The sequence below is a fragment of the Suncus etruscus genome, chromosome 11, assembly GCF_024139225.1.
Source record: "Suncus etruscus isolate mSunEtr1 chromosome 11, mSunEtr1.pri.cur, whole genome shotgun sequence".
In the NCBI taxonomy this organism is placed as follows: Eukaryota; Metazoa; Chordata; class Mammalia; order Eulipotyphla; family Soricidae; genus Suncus; species Suncus etruscus.
In genome coordinates, this window is record NC_064858.1 from 77,139,812 (window position 1) to 77,159,321 (window position 19,510).

The 19,510-nt window shown below is 39.0% G+C and overlaps 2 protein-coding genes, 1 non-coding gene and 1 pseudogene across 3 annotated transcripts in view; 2 read left to right on the forward strand and 2 right to left on the reverse strand.

Moving 5' to 3' along the window:
* The window catches only part of TMT1A (thiol methyltransferase 1A), a 55,580-nt gene extending 36,121 nt beyond the window's left edge, over window positions 1–19,459 (forward strand). The window contains exons 2-3 of the mRNA XM_049783590.1: window positions 15,432–16,104; window positions 19,023–19,459. Of these exons, the coding sequence (XP_049639547.1) occupies window positions 15,607–16,104; window positions 19,023–19,259 (735 nt within the window). The 5' untranslated portion in view covers window positions 15,432–15,606 and the 3' untranslated portion in view covers window positions 19,260–19,459. The remainder of the gene's footprint in view (window positions 1–15,431; window positions 16,105–19,022) is intronic.
* SLC4A8 (solute carrier family 4 member 8) overlaps window positions 1–19,510 on the forward strand; it is an 829,308-nt gene that overhangs the window by 68,181 nt on the left and 741,617 nt on the right. The window lies entirely within an intron of this gene.
* LOC126023174 (small nucleolar RNA SNORA51) lies at window positions 9,777–9,909 on the reverse strand. Its single transcript, XR_007500379.1, has one exon. It is a non-coding gene; the product is annotated as a small nucleolar RNA SNORA51 (small nucleolar RNA).
* On the reverse strand, window positions 17,752–17,852 carry LOC126023707 (uncharacterized; annotated as a pseudogene).

Below are 19,510 nucleotides of genomic sequence, written 5' to 3' on the forward strand. Positions count from 1 at the left end.
CTTCTACAAAGTGGCCGTTGATGAAGAGCCATTGGTTCTTCTTGAGTTACGCAGACAGAGAGGCTCCATCCCTGAGAAATGACTGGATCCAGGAGAAAGTCAAGGAGCCACTGTTACAACTGTTCAATCTTTGGTGGAAGCTCAACATCTTTCTCTCTCTCTGTTGTAGGAATAAAAGAGCTGTGGGTAGGACACCAACCATCTACTTCTCGCTGGTGGTGGTCAGGGCTCACTTCTGGCCCTGTCATAGGGATTATTCCCCTATTGGGGTACCATGTGGGGTTCTGGGGTTTCAGTCCGTGTCAGCTGTCAGTCCTCAGCCATGGTACTATCTCTCAGCCCCAACACAGCTCCGATTTCTAGGAGAGTTGGCCCAGGAGAGTGGAAAGCCCCATAGCTGCCCCTTAATACTGAGCATAGGTTCAAGATAGAGGACGGTTGGTAAGTTCAGAAGGACACTAGAATGCAAATCACAGAGGTGGTATTTATTGGCTTAGCTAGCTCAGGGTCCAAAACCTGTACCTGAAAACAGGCTTGCAGTCAAGGACCCTGAATCACTTTTCCACTCAGATTATTCAGTTATACAGCATCAATTTAGATCCACCCAGCTACTTTCCTTTGGCAAGTGCTACATTTCAAAAAATACATCTTTTATTCCATTGGGTCCCACTTAATGTCAAAATTCAGACAACCTGATTCCATGACAACAAACATTGGCCTAAGTGTCCTTTTCTCCTATCTCCCATCCTTAAACCCACAAGGAACATCCTGGTCATCTGGTTTCGACCAATGAGCCTCCATTTGTCTTCAACAAAGGGAGTACACAGAAGCTAAAAAGTAGATAAAAGCACTTTAGCAGAAAGCATAAACTTTCATGAAAAAAAAAACACAGAAATTTCAGAGTCCCACATTCCTTTTGTTTGTTTTTGTTTTGTTTTGCAAACCACGGTCTCTGGCAGTGCTCTTGTGTCTTGGGTATGAGGATCTGGGTATGAGGATGCTCATTCTTGCTGGTTGTCCTGCAGTTGCTGCACAGTCACAGTTCGCAGTTACCAGGAACACCAGGAATGTCTGCATTCTTGTTTTGGTCCAGTGAACTGGGGCTGCTAGATCTGCAGGGTGTACTTTTTGTTCAGGTTATGACTCCCACAGCATAGAGAAATGAGGTTCCTGTTTTTTTTCTTCAAAGCTGCAACTTAAACAGCCATTGGGGTGGAGAGAACAACAAAGCCCACACCTGGTACAGTTGATGCCAATGGCAATTCTTTGTACTTATTACACTGGAGGCTTTCCTGCTCCATATTTTCCCTAGAGATTTCACCACCTCAGGCAGGCGTCATTAAAAGAGACAGTGGGCAAAAGTCCATCTTCTCTAATTTCTTCAAGCTGGCAAGAGACTGTTGGCCCTATCTAACTCCACTTTAATAAGAGGCAATTGACAGGTTGGGTTCTGAAGTTTCAACCTGAAAAGAATCAGATCATTTAGACAGGGGAATATTACCCAAACAATCAGGCCCTGTAGCAGTGGATGGTAGAGCTCTGAGTTACTTATTTTTTCTATTCACATTAAGTTACTTCCACACAGGTTACCTAAGAGGAGTGGGTTTAAGTTAAGCCTACTAGAATGCATTTGATTCAGTCAGCTACAGAAAAATAGTTTGTCTCTCCACTTTTACCTTGAACCTAGCCACACTACTACTGCTGAATAATTTTTGCTTGCTCTTTTGCACAAACACAGCAACACTGGAGAAATCTCCATTTGGGGGCACTCAGTAATTTATAGAAAATTTCTGGGGATTGGTCGAGGACAGAGCAGGTGTTGAATATTTTATCTGTCAAGTCAGGGTTGCTGATGTAGGAATGGGAAGGCCAGTCCAGCATGATGATGGCCTTGGGCATTTCACCCTCTGCAGAAATGTCCCAGAAGTCGCCTATCCCACCCCTTTCCAGGGTTGGGAGAGACCCTGACCTCCGAATCCTTTCCTTTTCTTGAGACTGAGAGTGGAGGGTGAAAGCATGGTCCAGGCTCTGGCCAATAAGTGCAGATCCAGAAATTTTTAGACAATCTTCAATTTATTCTAGCCATTCCACCTCTGTAGTCTTCTTGTCACTTTGTCAGAGTAGGGACCTGCTTGTCACTCAACCGCAACTCCTTTCAATTCTGTTCCCTGAAAGAGGGCTCTAGGTGCCCCATCTGATCTTTAAGATTTCCTGTTTGAATGAGGAGTAATCCCCCACTCCAGAGAGGAAAATTTCTTGCTTGTATTTATGCATATCAACAATGCCATGAAATATTCGAAAAACAAAATACTGAAGATGCTAAGGAGAGAGAAAAAGCAACAATCTTGAGATGATTTGTTTAATGTGTGGGACCTTTTACAGATTTAATTTTTTAAACTTTTTTTTAACCTTTTAAGCTTTTTTAAAAGTTCTTTGTGATACACCTATTAATAGCATTGGCAGAAAGTCATGAAAAATCTGGTATGCAATATAGCAACAAATACAAAAAAGCATTTAAACATGTCTTTCCTACATATTATATAAAAAGTTGAAGTTTTATTCATTCTCCTGGCTTCAGTTTATGTGCTCATGAGCAGAAGGCATGTTGGACACCAGCAATCCACATCACATAAATTTCACCATTCATATGTAAATTTTGATATACATATAATTTGAACAGAACTTTGAGACTTTGCATTTTGAATACCACAAATAATGCCCACTTATTTTTGGTAGACTTTAGATTTTAAAATTTCTAGTCAAAAGTTGACTCACTAATTGTTCAAAATATCTTTCTTAAATTCTTGATTATTCTTTTCAAAACCTTTATCTTTTAGGTGCTCATAACACCTCATAATTACCCCATTCTCACTCAATAAGCATAAAACACTATAACATGTAAATTTATTTTATACATAAACTCCTTTTATACAAAACATTACTTCAGGGGCTGGGCGGTGGCGCTAAAGGTAAGGTGCCTGCCTTGCCTGCGCTAGCCTTGGACGGACCGCGGTTCGATCCCCTGGTGTCCCATATGGTCCCCCAAGCCAGGAGCAACTTCTGAGCACATAGCCAGGAGTAGCCCCTGAGCGTTACCAGGTGTGGCCCAAAAACCAAAAAAAAAAAAAAAAACCAAAAAAAAAAGACCAAAACATTACTTCACTTCTGATTTTGAGTCATATTAATCATCCAGTTTGATTATACAGATTCTTTCCTTAATACACATCCTCCAACCTTCTACACATTCATTTAAATTCACTATATAAATTTCCTCCATTCCTATTTGCAACAACCAACTGGATACTCTTTCACAGAATTTTCTTCTTCTTTTTCCTACTTTCCATAAATACATACATTATCTTTCTTGCATAAATCGTGTGATTATCTATATTCCTTTTTCCTTTCTAACCATATCTTCTTTGTTTATAAACATATAATTTGAAATATTTCCACAGTAGAACAGTAAGACAACTGTAATAACTTTTAAATATCCAATTATCAAACACAAAAACATAAACTATAACTATTAAAGGTAAGCAAAACTGACTTAAACAAACATATTTTTACTTTGAGGACCTTAAGTTAATCATTTGTAAATTAACAAGAATTCTATTTGTCCTGTAAAGTAAATTTAGCCTATTTCTTTCTTTCTTTCTTTCTTTCTTTCTTTCTTTCTTTCTTTCTTTCTTTCTTTCTTTCTTTCTTTCTTTCTTTCTTTCTTTCTTTCTTTCTTTCTTTCTTTCTTTCTTTCTTTCTTTCTTTCTTTCTTTCTTTCTTTCTTTCTTTCTTTCTTTCTTTCTTTCTTTCTTTTTGGTTTTTGGCTCACACCCGGCAGCACTCAGGGGTTACCTCTGGCTCTACACTCAGAAATGGCTCTTAGTAGCCTCAAGGAACGATATAGGATGCTGGAATTCGAACTACCATCCTTCTGCATTCAAGGCAAACACTCTACCTCCATGCTATCTCTCCAGCCCCAAGCCTATTTTTCATGCCCAAAGTTAATGAAGATTCCTTTTATTTTACTTAAGTTGTATTTGAAACAAAAACATTTAGTCAAAACTTTGAATCAAAATTAAATAAATTCAGAAGCTATGATGGTCCCTTACTGTTCTCATAAGTATTTCATGTTAAAATTTTATATTGTCAGATTAAAAATATTATTAGATCTTTATATATATCTCCTTAAAATTTTCTAGTGATTTCTACTTGAGAGAAATTATAATTTTATATGACCTCATCACAAACATTATTAGTTACTCTGCTCCCTACTCAATAATTAGGCACATTCTCCAAAATAGTTTCCTTTCTCTGACCTCATTTTGCAATTTTAAATATATATTTTATACACATACCTTATAATTTCTTTTTTGTATGCATATATATTTATTTTTAAATATTTATTTAAGCACCATAATTACAAGCATGTTTATAGTTGGATTTCAGTCATAAACAGAATACCCCCTTCATCAATGCAACATTCCCACTACTTTATAATTTCTTGCTGCTTCAGAGTTTTAGCTTTTTAAATTGCTAACTTTAGTAAATGTATATAAGTGAACATGTTATTCTTATGTCAAGAAATATGTCAAAAAGCTCCCGTGCTGATCAGTAGTGGGATCGCGCCTGTGAATAGCCACTGCACTCCAGCCTGGGCAACATAGCGAGACCCTGTCTCTTAAAAAAAAAAAAAAAGAAAAGAAATATGTCAAATAAGGAAGTTGCTTCTTGTCCTGACAATACAAATAAATCTGTAAATACTTATAAACAAGTGATACAATTAAAATGAACATGTTTGCTAACAATAGGTCTAAAATAGTCCACTACAAAACAGCTCTGTAGATTTCTTCAAATTTAAACAGTACAGTAGCTTAAGTGTAATGCCTCAGAAAGCTAGAATAAGACTAATTGTACTCTAATTTGGAAGAGTCTGCATTTTATCTAAATACTCATACTTTTTTCTTCCAATGTTGAAAAACAAATTGCTTACATCTGACTAGACCAAATTGTCCTTGATTATATCTTTTAAAGACATTTACAGCATTTCCACATTTTAGATCTTAAGACCAATATAAATTTAATATCTGGTGACAACCCACTTATGAAATTTAGTTATCTAAATAATATTAAGTACTCATAAAGGTAACAATATTATTTATAAAGGCTAACCACATTTCTCACACAATTTTCTATTTTTAGATATCTTTAAAACCGATTTTCTTCAGTGGAAATATGAAAACCCAATTTTAATACCTTTGTAGCCCATGGTAAATTAAAATAACTAATGTTTTTCTTTGGCTGATAGTCTGTTACTACAGATGGCACTTAACAGAATTAAGACCTTGCTCAGAAATTCCTGAAAGGCAGTGGCACAAAAGGAGTTCAGAGTTCTTGTCTCTGGTGAGTTGAACCATTACAGACTTGAGCTTAGAAAGTTCCCCAGTTCCAAATGTATACCACTCAAAGCACCTGCTTTTCTAGTCAATTAGTTGGTCTAATCTAACCCCACAGTTGCAATGGGCCATCCTCCCATTTTCAGGTCTCCTGAATGCTCACAGTCCGGTAGATTGTTTTTGTTGCAAGACCTCCGCTGCCTGTATGATGTTGTCAAGACTGACCTTTGGGTGGAGAAGCGGGGGTTCAATCTCATTTTTTTTTGTTTGTTTTTTTTTTTTGGTTTTTGGGTCACACTCAGCAGTGCTCAGGGATTACTCCTGGCTGTCTGCTCAGAAATAGCTCCTGGCAGGCACGGGGGACCATATGGGACACCGGGATTCGAACCAACCACCTTTGGTCCTGGATCGGCTGCTTGCAAGGCAAATGCCGCTGTGCTATCTCTCCTGGCCCCTCAATCTCATATTTCCCTCAAGCTTACAGCCATGGCTGCAGCTGCTTCGGCACTCTCATCTGTACAAAGCCCAGCTCCAGTTCTTTGAAGTGCTGGAGCCAGCTCTCCCAGCTCTGCCTGCTTCAGAAGTGGTTGAGACTTCTCACTCCCATGGACTGTGGCACAGGAGGAGAATTATAGAAGTTGCCAGAGCCTGTAAACTGAAAAGGACAAGAGACATCACACTAGCAACAAGACATATTCACAGGACTTCAACACTCTCACAGGAGCGGTGCCGCTCTCATTCAGGACACAGAAGACAATAGATCAAATCACAACCAAAATCAAGTGGACCAGCAGATAGGGCCAGAAGACAAGAATTCTCAACCAGAATCCAAATCAAACACATCAGACAGCACAAAACTTAAGCAGCAAAGACCTTTAATAGAGCAGCGTGACAGTAGCAGAAGTAGGTACCCAGTGTTAAGTAAGCACACATCAACAGTCTCCTCACTATTCGCCTCATCAGCCCTTCCTTGAAACTTCTAACGGGACCGAGAGGAATACCAGACAGATCAGAGATAATCTCTCTGATCCTCTAGGATCCAGACCACCCCGCTGCCAGAGTGCAGGACTAGGCACCTCCAAGTGGGACAGACCAAGGGAAGAAAGGGCGTAAACTCCCATTCCTCCTACAGGCCTTGGGGCCAAACCAAGGATGGATGAGAGGGCACGCCAAAGTCTTCCCACAAGTCCCAGAAATCGTTCTTTCTTGTTCAGCTTGACACCAACCCCTCTATATCTATCCTGGAATAGCCCCCCAGATGTTGGACACAGGTTTAAAATAGATAGAACGGTTGATAAGTTCAGATAAAGACTTAAGAATGCAAAACACAGGCGATTTTTATTGGCTTAGCTAGTTAAGGGTCTAAGATCTATACCTGAAAACATGATTCCAGGGTGCTGGAGAGATAATACAATGGTAGGGTGTTTGCCTTTCATGTGGCCAACACAGAACGGAAGGAGGTTCGATTTCGGCATCGCAAGCCTTCCAGGTGGAACTTCTGAGCAGAGAGCCAAGAGTACCCCCTTATTGCAGCCAGGTGTAACCCAAAAAACAGAAAGAAAGAAAGAAAGAAAGAAAGAAAGAAAGAAAGAAAGAAAGAAAGAAAGAAAGAAAGAAAGAAAGAAAGAAAGAAAGAAAGAAAGAGAGAGAGAAAGAGAGAAATAAAGAAAGAAACAAAGAAACTATAAAGAAAGAAAGAAAGAATGAAAGAAAGAAAGAAAGAAAGAAAGAAAGAAAGAAAGAGATAGAGAGAGAGAAAGAAAAAAGAAGAAAGAAAGAGAGAGAGAAAGAGAGAGAGAAAGTAAGAAAGAAACAAAGAAACAAGAAAGAAAAGAAAGAGAGAAAGAAAGAAAGAAAAAGAAAGAAAGAGAAAGAGAGAAAGAAAGAGAGAGAGGGAGGGAGGGAGGGAGGGAAGGAAGGAAGGAAGGAAGGAAAGGAGAAAAAGAAAGAAAAAAGAAAAAGAAAGAATTAAGACAGTCACTTTTCCACTCAGATTTAGTTCTACAGCATCAACTTAGATCCACCTAGTTACTTACCTATTGGCACCTGCTACATTTCAAATAATCTTCTATTCCATTGGGTCACTTAATGTCAATATTTGGACAACCTGATTCCACGAAAACAAACTTTGACATTAGTGTCCCTGTTTCCTGTCCCACATCCTTACACCCACAAGGAATATCCAGGCGATCTGGTCCTGACCAATGAGTCTCATTTGTCTCCAACTCTTACCTGAAGGCCACGTTTTCACAACCTAACAAGTTGATAAATGGAGTATACAGAAGCTAAAAGGCAGTATTAAACAGTTTAGCAGAAATCAGAATCTTTCAAGAAAAAGAAGAAATCTTGGTTCCCACAATACCCTGAAGACACAAAACCTAGAAATGATGGTGGCCCTAACAGAGGCTACCTCGCAGACTTGCTAAAAGTTCAGGGCACCTGCTCTCTCATTCTAACACGGCCACCCTCTGATTCCTCCCAGGATTCTTCAGTCTACAGAGATGGCTACGATTGCAGTGGTAGCCCTGATCCTCTTCTTCTACTTTGTAACTGTCGACACCTCTCCTTATTTAGGATGACATCAGTGGTTCCACTTTTTTGCTGTTTATGTGTTTGTGATGCATGTGGTCCAAATGCCCCGGACTACCATCCTGGAAGATTTTGAGTGCCATGAAAAATTTCGAGAGCCTTGGAAACTAAACTGACTTCTGTGTAACTGCATGTTTTGAAAATGTTTTATATGTTCCTGTTACAGGAATTTGGCACTATATTTTCTTCATGTGCCTAGGCTCTTCATGCTTTTTGAAATCTTCATGGACAGTATTCAACTTAATAATAGCAATAACAGGGTCCGGAGAGGTGGCGCTAGAGGTAAGGTGTCTGTCTTGCAAGCTCTAGCCAAGGAAGGACGGCAGTTTGATCCCCTGGCCTCCCATATGGTCCCCCCAAGCCAGGGGCAATTTCTGAGCACTTAGCTAGGAGTAACCCCTGAGCATCAAACGGGTGTGGCCCCAAAAAAAACAAACAAAAAATAATAGCAATAACAGGAATTTGGCGCTATTTTTTCTTAGTGTGCCTGGGGCTCTTCATGCTTTTTGAAATCTTCATGGCCGATATTCAACTTAATAGTAGCATTAGCAAATTGGTGAGATCAATGGGAAGTGAAGTGGCAATTCAGGAGCAGGCTCCTTCTCAAAATTATCTCTGAACTACTAACAAAAAAATGGGCTGGCTTTTATACCTTTTCTGCTTACTCCTGATGATGGCAGCACAGTGTTTGCTATCAAACTTTCTTTTGTACCAATATCTGCCCCTGCTGAAACAGTCTACCATTCACTGCAATACTGACTAATGCCTTGGACCGTATCACTGTCTGGTCAGTGGGAGAATGAAGAAGCAAAAATCCATCTACAAACTCATTGTCTCTTCTTATCACCATACTGTTTGGCTTGGGCATCTCCCTGTATAGCACTTACCATTACCTGTTAAAGAAATCTTTTTTTGTTTGTTTGTTTTTTTGTTTTTCGGCCATACCTGGTGAAGCTCAGGGGTTACTCCTGGCCATGCGCTCAAAAGTTTTTCCTGGCTTGGGAGACTATATGGGATGCCGGGGATCGAACCCAGTCCATCCTAGGCTAGTGCACGCAAGATAGACACCTTACGGCTTGTGCCACCACTTTGGCCCCTGTTAAAGAAATCTGGAAGCAAGTTAGGTTGACTGAGTTGTGGAAGTTCTCATTAAGCCTTTCCTCCTTCACCAAGAAGGACATGTTTTATGAAATGCCATGTCTGGCTATATTTCATCTTATGCACATTCTCTGATTATTTGTTTGCAAGAAACAGTTACATTTCTTGTTTATTATCTTAGATTCAGCCCGAGATGGTCTCATTGTGGGAAATGAGCACCTGATAACATTTCTTTCACATGTGCCACTTAATTTGTTTCACACCAAAACCCTGTGACTTGGCATTTGTTATGCCTTATTCCTGATATATTCAGACCAGGAAGAGTTTTATAGTCATGGGATTAACAACCTTTCAAACTTTAGAAGAGCTTGATGAGCTTGTGATTTGATATCTGTATTTGTTGTAAACAGATGAATTGATTAGTTCCCCAGGAAAATCCTCAGCTGGACTTTTCCCAAGATCTCTGGGCCCATTCTCAACACCTTGCTTAAATGTGAAGTGAGGATGGAATCAATGTGTTGGGAAATCAATGAAATCAGTGTGCACTGCGGAGAAGATGAATGTGGTCCTACTAGGTGTGTAGATTCAAGGAAGCAGTTCATATAATTTCTCTGTACTCAGAAGTATGCCTGCTCCTAGAGACATGTTTAAGCCTTATTTTGAAATATATTGAAACCTATGTGTAGATGCATATAAATTTTTTGTCCCCCCATTCACAATATAGAGCAGGCAAAGGGCCTGGTTTGAGGTGTATATGGGGAGCATTTACTGTACGTCCTCTTTCTATACAGTCAGTGTAAAGAACACAGCCTGTGATAAGCATTGGGAGGCTCAGATAAATTTTTTAAATTCTTATCTTTTGGTCATACCTAGTAGTGTTCAGGGTTTACTTTTGGTTCTGTGCTCGTGAATTACTTATAGTGGTGCTTGGGGACCATGTTGGAATAGAGATCAAACCCAGGTTGGTCACATGCAAAGCAAACAGCTTGCCTTCTGTATTATTGCTCTGTTTAATTTTAATTATAAAACTATGGCTCGTGCCACAGCTCTGGCCACCTAATTTTTTCTTAATATTTTAATAGAATTGTCATGAAGTGCATAATTACAAAGTTTTTCATAATTGGGTTTTAGTCATACAATTTTGTAGCCCCCATCTCTTCTCCAGTATATATTTCTCACGTCCATTATCCCCAGTTTCCCCTTCTGTCATCCCCTCCAACCTGCCTCACTACAGACTCTTTTTTTTTGCTTTTTTGGGCCATAACTGGTGACAGTCAGGGATTATTCCTGGCTATGCCTTCAGAAATCGCTTCTGGCTCGAGGAACCATATGGGACGCTGGGGGGATGGAACCGCAGTCCATCCTAGGTTAGTGCTTGCAAGGCAAATGCCCTACCGTTTGCACCATTGCTCCAGCCCCTGCAGACATTTTTCTTCTCCTTCATTAACAATACTGCAAATATACAGTGTCAAAAAGGAAAGACAGAGAGAAGCAATATGCCTGTTCCAGAGGCAGGCAAGGGCTGGATGGGAGGGAAACTGGGGACACTAGTGGCAGAAAAGTACACTGGTAAAGGGTACTTCTATGACAGACACTCCTCATGGACAATTTTTTAACTACAGTGCTTAAATAAATAATTATAGTAATTAATAAAATAATAAAAAGATAACACTCTAAAGAGGTTTTACTCCATTGATATTGTTTTAAATCAATGTTATGAGTTCAATGAATAAAAGTGTAATGGTCTGTTTTCCAACAAAGTAACAGCTGGAATAAAGATAGCTGTAAATAAATTAAAGGCAAAAATCATATGATTAGGTTTGGGACCAGAAAAATAATCATGATTATACCAATAGGTTAGAAAAAGCATTTGATAGGGCTAGAGGGAGCACATTTTAATAGAATAAAACCATAGTGTTGTGCCTTTATAACATTAAATATGAATTTAACGTTAGTAACCATTACATTATATTTAGTGTCAATTTGTATTTAATATTATAGTCAGTGATAAAAACCTGAAAATCTTTTTTTTAAAGTCAGGACAAGGTTGTACTCTCATGACTTCTATTTTATTTAATATTCTAGGTCTTAAAATAAGGCAGAACAAGAACTAAAAATCATTCAAATTGGAAAGGAAGTGACATTATAATTACTTTTAAGTGATATATATATGTGTATATATCGTGATAATTAAATATAGAAATCCCTAAAAACCACACTGAATAACTATTAGAAACAATAAATGATGATGGAAAACTGAGAAGCTGTTGTTAAACAAATTTGGTATTTTAAAAATCAATTTAAATGAGGGAGCAGAGCTATAGCACAGCAGGTAATGGATTTGCCTTGAATGGCAGCTTGTTAGGCTACACCTTATTTTACCTAAAACGAAATGCCACTGAAAGGTAGCAGTTATGCTACCAATCAACATAGGCTCTGTCTATTCTCCCCAGGCCTCACTCAGTTGTCCCATCACTTGTGGTGGCAGAGCCCGCTCAGATGAGACAGAAAGGTAGCAGATATGCTACCAATCAACATAGGCTCTGTCTATTCATCCCCAGGCTTCACTCAGTTGTCCCATCACTTGTGATGGCAGAGCCCTCTCAGGTGAGACAGAAGCAGACAGTGAAGGGGAAAGAGTTGAAGATTCTGAGCAGTGTCCCGGATGCCAAATGTTTGCCATCTTTCTCCTACCAGAGGCACCTTTTGCGAGGATCTCGGACTCTTAACCTGCAGCAGCTTATCGAGGAGATCCTCAGCCTAACACAGTAGGTGAAGATGGAGAAGATGGAGGATCCAAAACCAGCTGAAGACCAGCTGAGGAGAAACAGCAGACCTGTATTTGATCCCAGGCATTCAAATGGTCCCAAGCCTGCCAGGAGTAACTCCTGAGCACTGCTGGGTGTGGCCCAAAATCAAACAATAAGAGCCTCAAAAATCTGTTTAAATTAAAATAACAGAGAAATCATGAAAACAGCAAATACAAGTACATATAAAACACAATAGTACATAGTCCAGCAGATATGGTGCTTTTCTTGTGTGCTGCTGACTGGGTTTGACCCCTGCCACACACTATAGTCCCCAAGAGTGATCCTTGAGTAAAGCGTAAGATGTAAGCCCTGAGCACTGTTGGGTATAGTCCCCCAAATAAAAACATATAAACATATATATTTAAATGTATCGTAAGGGAAATAATAGGTTTGGGGGCTGTCTTGGACTACACAGAGGAGTACTTTGGCATATTTCAGTTCTTTGCAATACCAAAGCATACCAAGGTATGCTAGGGAATGAGCCAGAGTCAGCTGCATTACACTTGTAATATTTCTGCTACTTTTCAGGAAGCATGAGAAAAGTAAAGTTTGTTTGGAATCATAAAGATCTCAAATGTTAAAGCAATCATGTTAACCTAACTTCAAGACATACAAGAAAGTAATGGTAATTAAAACTATAGCAGTGAAATAAAAATACAAAAATGGATCAATGAGCTGTAACTGAGAATTCAGAAATAAACCCACACATTGACCAATATTTAATCTCTGACCAAGGAGACATAACCATATAGAAGAGAAAAGAAACTATCTTTAATAAATGGCATTAGGAAAATGGGAAATCATTGCTAAAGATCTGGCTGAGAGAAGCAACACTTTGATGATGGTTGGGTGTGATGATATATGTGTGCAACTATCATGAACAGAATTTTAAATCACAATGAAATTAGAAATCGCGTAAATTATAAACTTAAAAATAAAATTACAAACTTCAATAAATAGGGGGGAATAAAACAACCAAATAATTTATCCAGGACAGAGTGATCAGGTTTAGAATCAGGTTTAAAGGAAAAGAAAGTTTTTCCTGTGGAATTTCTTTTCAGTGAAGGATCCTTGTAATGGAATCTCTTAGAAAGGCTGATTAGCAAGCAAGTATAACTTGGATCTTTTTCAAAGAGCACAACCCTGTTGCCTCAAAGTATTTGGAGAAGTTTGATTAGAGTCAAATCACAGAGTAGAATAACATGACAAAAACTATCACTTTGGGAGAGCTCCTCCAAGCTGTTTGTGGGAATGTCATTTGATTCATCTTCTATGGAAAGCAATATGCAATCCAATGGTACAAATGCTTAGCATCTATCCCAAACCAGACTCCTATGCAACCCAGTAATGCAAATGCTTAGCATCTAGCCCAAACAACAAAAACATTAATCCAAAAGGCTACATACACACCAATCTTAGTACAGTAATAGCCAAGATATGGAAATAGCCCAACTATGAATGGTTCAAGATGTGGTATATACATAATGGAATGCTATGTAGCTGGAATGAAAAAGTCATTTAATTTGCAGATACACACATATATATTTAATGTTTTTACTTTAAACACTGTGGTATGCAAAGTTGCTCATAATACAGTTATGACTGGCATTCAATGCTCCAACATCAATCCCACCACCATTAACATTCCTTCTACCATTGTCCCCTTTCCCACACACTCTAAGGCCCTATCTCCTTAGCAAGCAAGAAATAATTCCTTTAATATTTTTTTACTAATAAATGATAATGGAATTAGCCGGGGAGTTTAGTTAGGGCAGGGAAGGGACTACTATGACAATGATAGCTCAAAATGACAAGAATTGGGTGCTGAAAGGAGGTCAAGTGATATGCATGATATCCCTTGAGCAACAGTATTGCAAACCACAGTGTCAAAAGGGGGAGGAGAAAAAAAAAGAGAGGAGAGGAGAGGAAGGGGGAGGAGAAGAGAGAAGGGGTGGTAAAGAAATGGGGAAGGGAAGTAGAGGGAGGGAAGGGGGAAACTGAAAGAGAAAAAGGGGGGAGGAAACTGGGAAAACTAATGGCAGGAAAGAAAATGTACACTAGTGAAGGAATGGGTGTTGTACATTACATGAGTAAACTCAATCATGAACAACTTTTAACTGTCTCTTATGGTGATTCAATTAGTAATTTGTAAAATAAAAACAAATAAAAACATTACTTAAAATGATGTTTTGGACACAACCCAAGAGCAAGTGAAATGAAATAATAAAATAAAAGAATTTAAAGTTTGTAAAATTAAAATATGTGTACAGAAATGAACTTGTTACCATAAAGAAAAGATAGTTACTGAAAGGAAGAAGATACTTACACACCTTAGCTTTCCTTATGGCATACTATTTAAGGTATACAAGGAACTTAAGTAAATCAACAAAAATCCAATAAATAAATGGGAGAATACTTGAACAAATACTTCTCTAAAGAGGACATATACATGTTACATAAAAATATGCTGTTCAATTAGTAGGTAGATGCAAATCAAAGACACAGTGAGGCAGCACCTCAGACTATGAATGGCTTCTATCGAAATAAGTATTGGTCGAGATGTGGATAAGATACCCTCCTACACTGTTGCCAACAATATAAACTGATAACCATTTGGGAAAAGATGGATTTTCCTCCAAACCTAAAAATTAAATTACCATATACGCCATCAATTTCAGTCTGGGTATCTACCAAAAGAACCTGATAATATAACCATAACATTTTAAATTCAGACCGGAGTGATAGCACAGTGGTTAGGGCATTTGCTTTGCACGCAGGTTTTGATCCTCAGCATCCCAGATGGTCACCCTAGTAGCCTTCCAGGAGTAATTTCTGAGCGCAGAGTCAGGAGTAACTCCTGAGCACTGTGGTATGGCCTAAAGACAAAAACAAATTTAAAAAGTGTGTGTGTGTGTGTGTGTGTGTGTGTGTGTGTGTGTGGCCCAAAGACAAAAACAAATTTAAAGAGAGAGAGAGAGAGAGAGAGAGAGAGAGAGAGAGAGAGAGAGAGAGAGAGAGAGAGAGAGAGTGTAAGCATGATTTGTTAATCCAATTTTTAAGAAATCGCTGTTAGCAGTATTTTCAAATTTTTCAGTATTTCTTAACCAAGACCCAGGCTTCTAGATAAAAACAGATGAATATAGGAAACTATTTTTTGCGTTTGGGTTCCCAAATGTGACTCTGTTGACTTCATTTCGTGGAAGTTAACTGTTGTGATGTCATGATTTGAAATGGAAAGTCGCCCTTTAAAAGACGGGTGCTCCAAAAACTGTGACTTTACAAGGAGCCCATTTCAAATGGGAATGCAAAGTGGGGAATTCCTACTAACTGTGCGAAGTAGATTTATTCTTTCGTTTCCTAACAGGCAGGTCCTGGCAGCTGGTCAATAATAGACTCTGGCCGATTTCCAAAGGTGGGGTTGAACTAGTAGGCTCCACCCACGGCTTCTCCTTGCGAACCCGGAAAGGTTGCTGGGACAGGGCGCGGGAGTGAGCCTTTAAAACTGGAAGGAGTCTTCCTTGAGTAAGTAGCTCTCAAGGGAAAGGTGCGAATCTTCTCGTTTTGCTCAAGCAGATCTGAGCTCGACACAGCTTTTGCTAAATAGCTGTTCATCGCGGGAAATTGGTTCCCTGCCTGCCATTGGATTTCAGCTGCCTGTCCTTGGCCCAGCGCTTTCTTGCTCTGTAACTGCTGATCTGTTTTTGTTTTGTTTCTGAGTGATGACGTTTCTCATCTTTTCCCTCCGGCTGGCCATCTACATCCTGACGTTTCCCTTGCACCTACTGAATTTTCTGGGCCTGTGGGACTGGGTGTGCAAAAAATGGTTCCCCTACTTCATGGTGCGATTCGCTGTGATTTATAATGAAGAGATGAAAAGCAAGAAGCAAGAACTCTTCAGCAACCTGCAGAAGTTTGCGGGTCCCTCAGGGAAGCTCTCTCTATTGGAGATAGGCTGCGGTACTGGGGCCAACTTCAAGTTCTATCCACCCGGCTGCCGGGTGACTTGTGTTGACCCCAACCCCAACTTTGAGAAGTTCTTGATCGACGGCATTGCGAAGAATCAACACCTGCAGTTTGAGCGCTTTGTGGTGGCTGCTGGCGAGAACATGCACCAGGTGGCTGCTGACTCCATGGATGTGGTGGTCTGTACCCTGGTTCTGTGCTCTGTGGAGAACCAGGAGCGGATTCTCCAGGAAGTTCGCAGAGTGCTGAGACCGGTGAGTGGGGGATGTAAGTGGATTGTCTCCAGTTTGCAATCTCCTGGGGCACAAATTTTATGATATAAAAAGAAATAAAAAGCAAAATATATAGGATTTTTGAAATCATTAAGGAAAATGAAAGGGAAAAGTCAGAGCCAGAACAGAAAAATAGTCAATACGGTAAAATCCTGAACTTTGTTACAAAGAAAGTTAAGCAAGACACAATATTTACCATTCCACATTTCTTTCATTACTTACGGAAGAACCTGTCCTGTTGTGCAAATGTGCAGAGACATTAATAACAGGGGTATTGATACCATTATTTGTAATGGCACATGTTGAAAATATTCTAAACATATTTTGAAAAGAGGCTGCTCATTTCAGTAAAGAAATTCTTTACAGTTGATTATAAAAATTAAGTTGATCTAAAAAAATCTCCAAAAGATAATGTTACGTCAGAAAAAGCAACCAAAATGCCCTTAAGCGCCACTGGGTGTGACCCAAAAACCAAAAAATTAAAATAAAATAAAAAATAATAATGCTAGGAGGGCAAAATAGTCCTATATATATTTATTAATACAAGTAATAAACTACGAACTGTTAAGAGTAGTTACCTCATAGAAATGGGTTTGGATGCATGGGGAACATTACATGTCCATTTATATATTTCTGTATTGAATGGCATTTTGTATACAATTTTGCTATATTTATTGACACTTATTTTTTTAGGTTTTATTTTAAACAAAGTATAGGACCCAAGTGATAGCACGGTGGAAAAGGACACTTGTCTTGCATGTTGCCAAAAGGCAGGAGTAACCCCATAATGCTACTGGATGTGGCCCAAAAGCAAAAAAAGAAAGAAAAAAAGAAAATTACCATAAAGTAGAAGTACCCTTACATTTGAATTTATTAGGAGAATGTAAACTCATCCCCTGTGCCGTATCTCCAAGCCCAGTGAATGTGTCTGAATCAGGGTCGCACATAAAATAATCCAAACCAGGCTGACACTGAAACACATGTAGTCTGTCAGTCTTCTACCTAATATGGCCCTTGTTGCCTGCCAGAACTACCATTTTTATTGAGTACAGAGATCACCCCAGGGTGAGGCAGTAAACCCATCCAAGTTTTACAAGTAAGACAATTTTTGTTTTGGGTAAAACCAAGTTGTTAACAAACAGATACAAAGAAACCGGGGATAAACTTTGTTTTAGGTAAAATAAGGTGTAATCCAGCATTTGCCCCTTTGTGTTCAAAAAAAATTGAAGGGTAAGGCCGGAGAGATAGCATGGAGGCAGGGCGTTTGCCTTTCATGCAGAAGGACGGTGGTTCGAATCCCGGCATCCCATATGGTCCTCTGAGCCTGCCAGGAGCGATTTCTGAGCCTAGAGCCAGGAGTAACCCCTGAGCACAGCCGGGTGTGACCCAAAAACCAAAACCAAAACAAAACAAAACAAAAAAAATTGAAGGGTAAATAAGTGATGTTCTATTGTTCTCTGTTAGAGTTAAGAACCCTAAATCAGAATTTGCAAAAGTGGTTATTTTGCATAGGCACAGTAAAAGTTGGCTGTAATAGCATCTAATTTTAAACTGTATACATCATTCTCAAAACAATCAATTTTTTATATCTTTTTATATCTCACAATACTTTTTATAGATGTCTCTGAAAATAAACATTAGAACCTTTCTGTGTGTCATCCTTGTGCAGGTGCCAGGCTAATCTTCTCTGTATTGTTCCAATTAAAAATATGGAAAGCTTCACGATTTACAGATACAATTAATTAAAAAATTCATAAATAATCTTACACCAAGCACTATAATACAAGTCTAGAAAATCTGAGTTGCTTTTCATAAACTTCATTAAACAAAAATCACAAGAACATTTCCATAGATATATACAAATTGAAAATAAGTTTGCTAAAACATTCTTATAATAAGCACTGTTAATACTAGTCTATAGTATCCAAGTTCCTTTTCCATCTACTTCTATGGACAAAGAGATCAGAACAATTTTGCAGACATAATTTCAGAATAAGTTGCTACATAAGATACACCATAAAACACCATATCAATTGAGAAACATTCTCTAGGATAGCTGAAACTCTTTTTTTCTTTATTTAAACATCTTGATTACATATATGATTGTGGTGTAAAGTCATGTAAGGAACACCCCTTCACCAGTGCAACATTCCCAACACCAATGTCCCAAATCTCCTCCATCCCACCCCACACCCACCTGTACTCCAGACAGGCTTTCCAGTTCCCTCAAAGGCCTGATTCTTAAACACTTAGTGAGTTCTTAGGTCCAAAGATGGACACTAATTTGACACAATTATTTTTGTTAACAGTTATTCCAATTACACAACACAAAGACAGGCAATAGGTACCTCTCTGTTTTCATAGTAAAAAATAATGCTCTTAAAGGAATCCTATTCTTGCTGAAGAGATAATACAGTGGCAGGATGTTTGCCTTGTATGCAGCTGAACTAGGACAGCCCTGGTTTAGATTTTCAGCATATCGCATGTGAGTCAGAGTCTGCCAGGAATGATTTCTGAACGCTGCCGGATATAGCCATAATTCAAAACCCAAACAAACAACAATGAAACCAAACAGGAATTCTATTCTTAATTAACTCTCAATTAATTAATTTATTCTTTACTTCTTATGATGTGGTCTTTGGAGCGATTGAAATGTGAATTTTTTTTTTGAGCCAAACCCAGTGACACTTGGATTTTACTTCAGGCTATGCACTCAGAAATTGCTCCTGGCTCGGGGGACCTTATTGGACTCCAGGGATCGAACCTAAGTTTCTCCTGGGTCAGCCACATGCAAGGCAAATGCCTAGTCGCTGTACTATTGCTCCAGCCTCTGAAATCTGATTTTTCCAGTCTGTTTTCCACAAATTAAAATCTCCTTCCATGTTTTCTTTCTTTCTCAGGGAGGGGCCTTTTACTTCATGGAGCATGTAGCAGCTGAACGTTCAACCTGGGATTACTTCTGGCAGCAGGTCTTAGATCCAACCTGGAACATTCTCTTTGATGGGTGTTACCTGACTAGAGAGAGCTGGAAGACCCTGGAGAGAGCAAGTTTCTCTAAGCTGGAGTTGCAACACTTACATGCCCCATTGTCCGTGAAGATGGTGCGCCCTCACATTTATGGATATGCTGTGAAATAGCCAGGGCAGACATACAGAGCTGAATGATTTCATTATTTAGGGCTTCAGCTTAACATAAGATGCTAGTTGGCAAAAGGGAATCCTGTTTTTTTTTTTCATTTGTGTTTTAGGTAAAGTTGAATTTTATTCCTAAAAGTTTTTACACTCTAATCTTTTTAGCCAGTTTCTATTGTCTCTCAAATAATCAAAAACAAAAACAAGGGCCCGGAGAGATAGCACAGCGGTGTTTGCCTTGCAAGCAGCCGATCCAG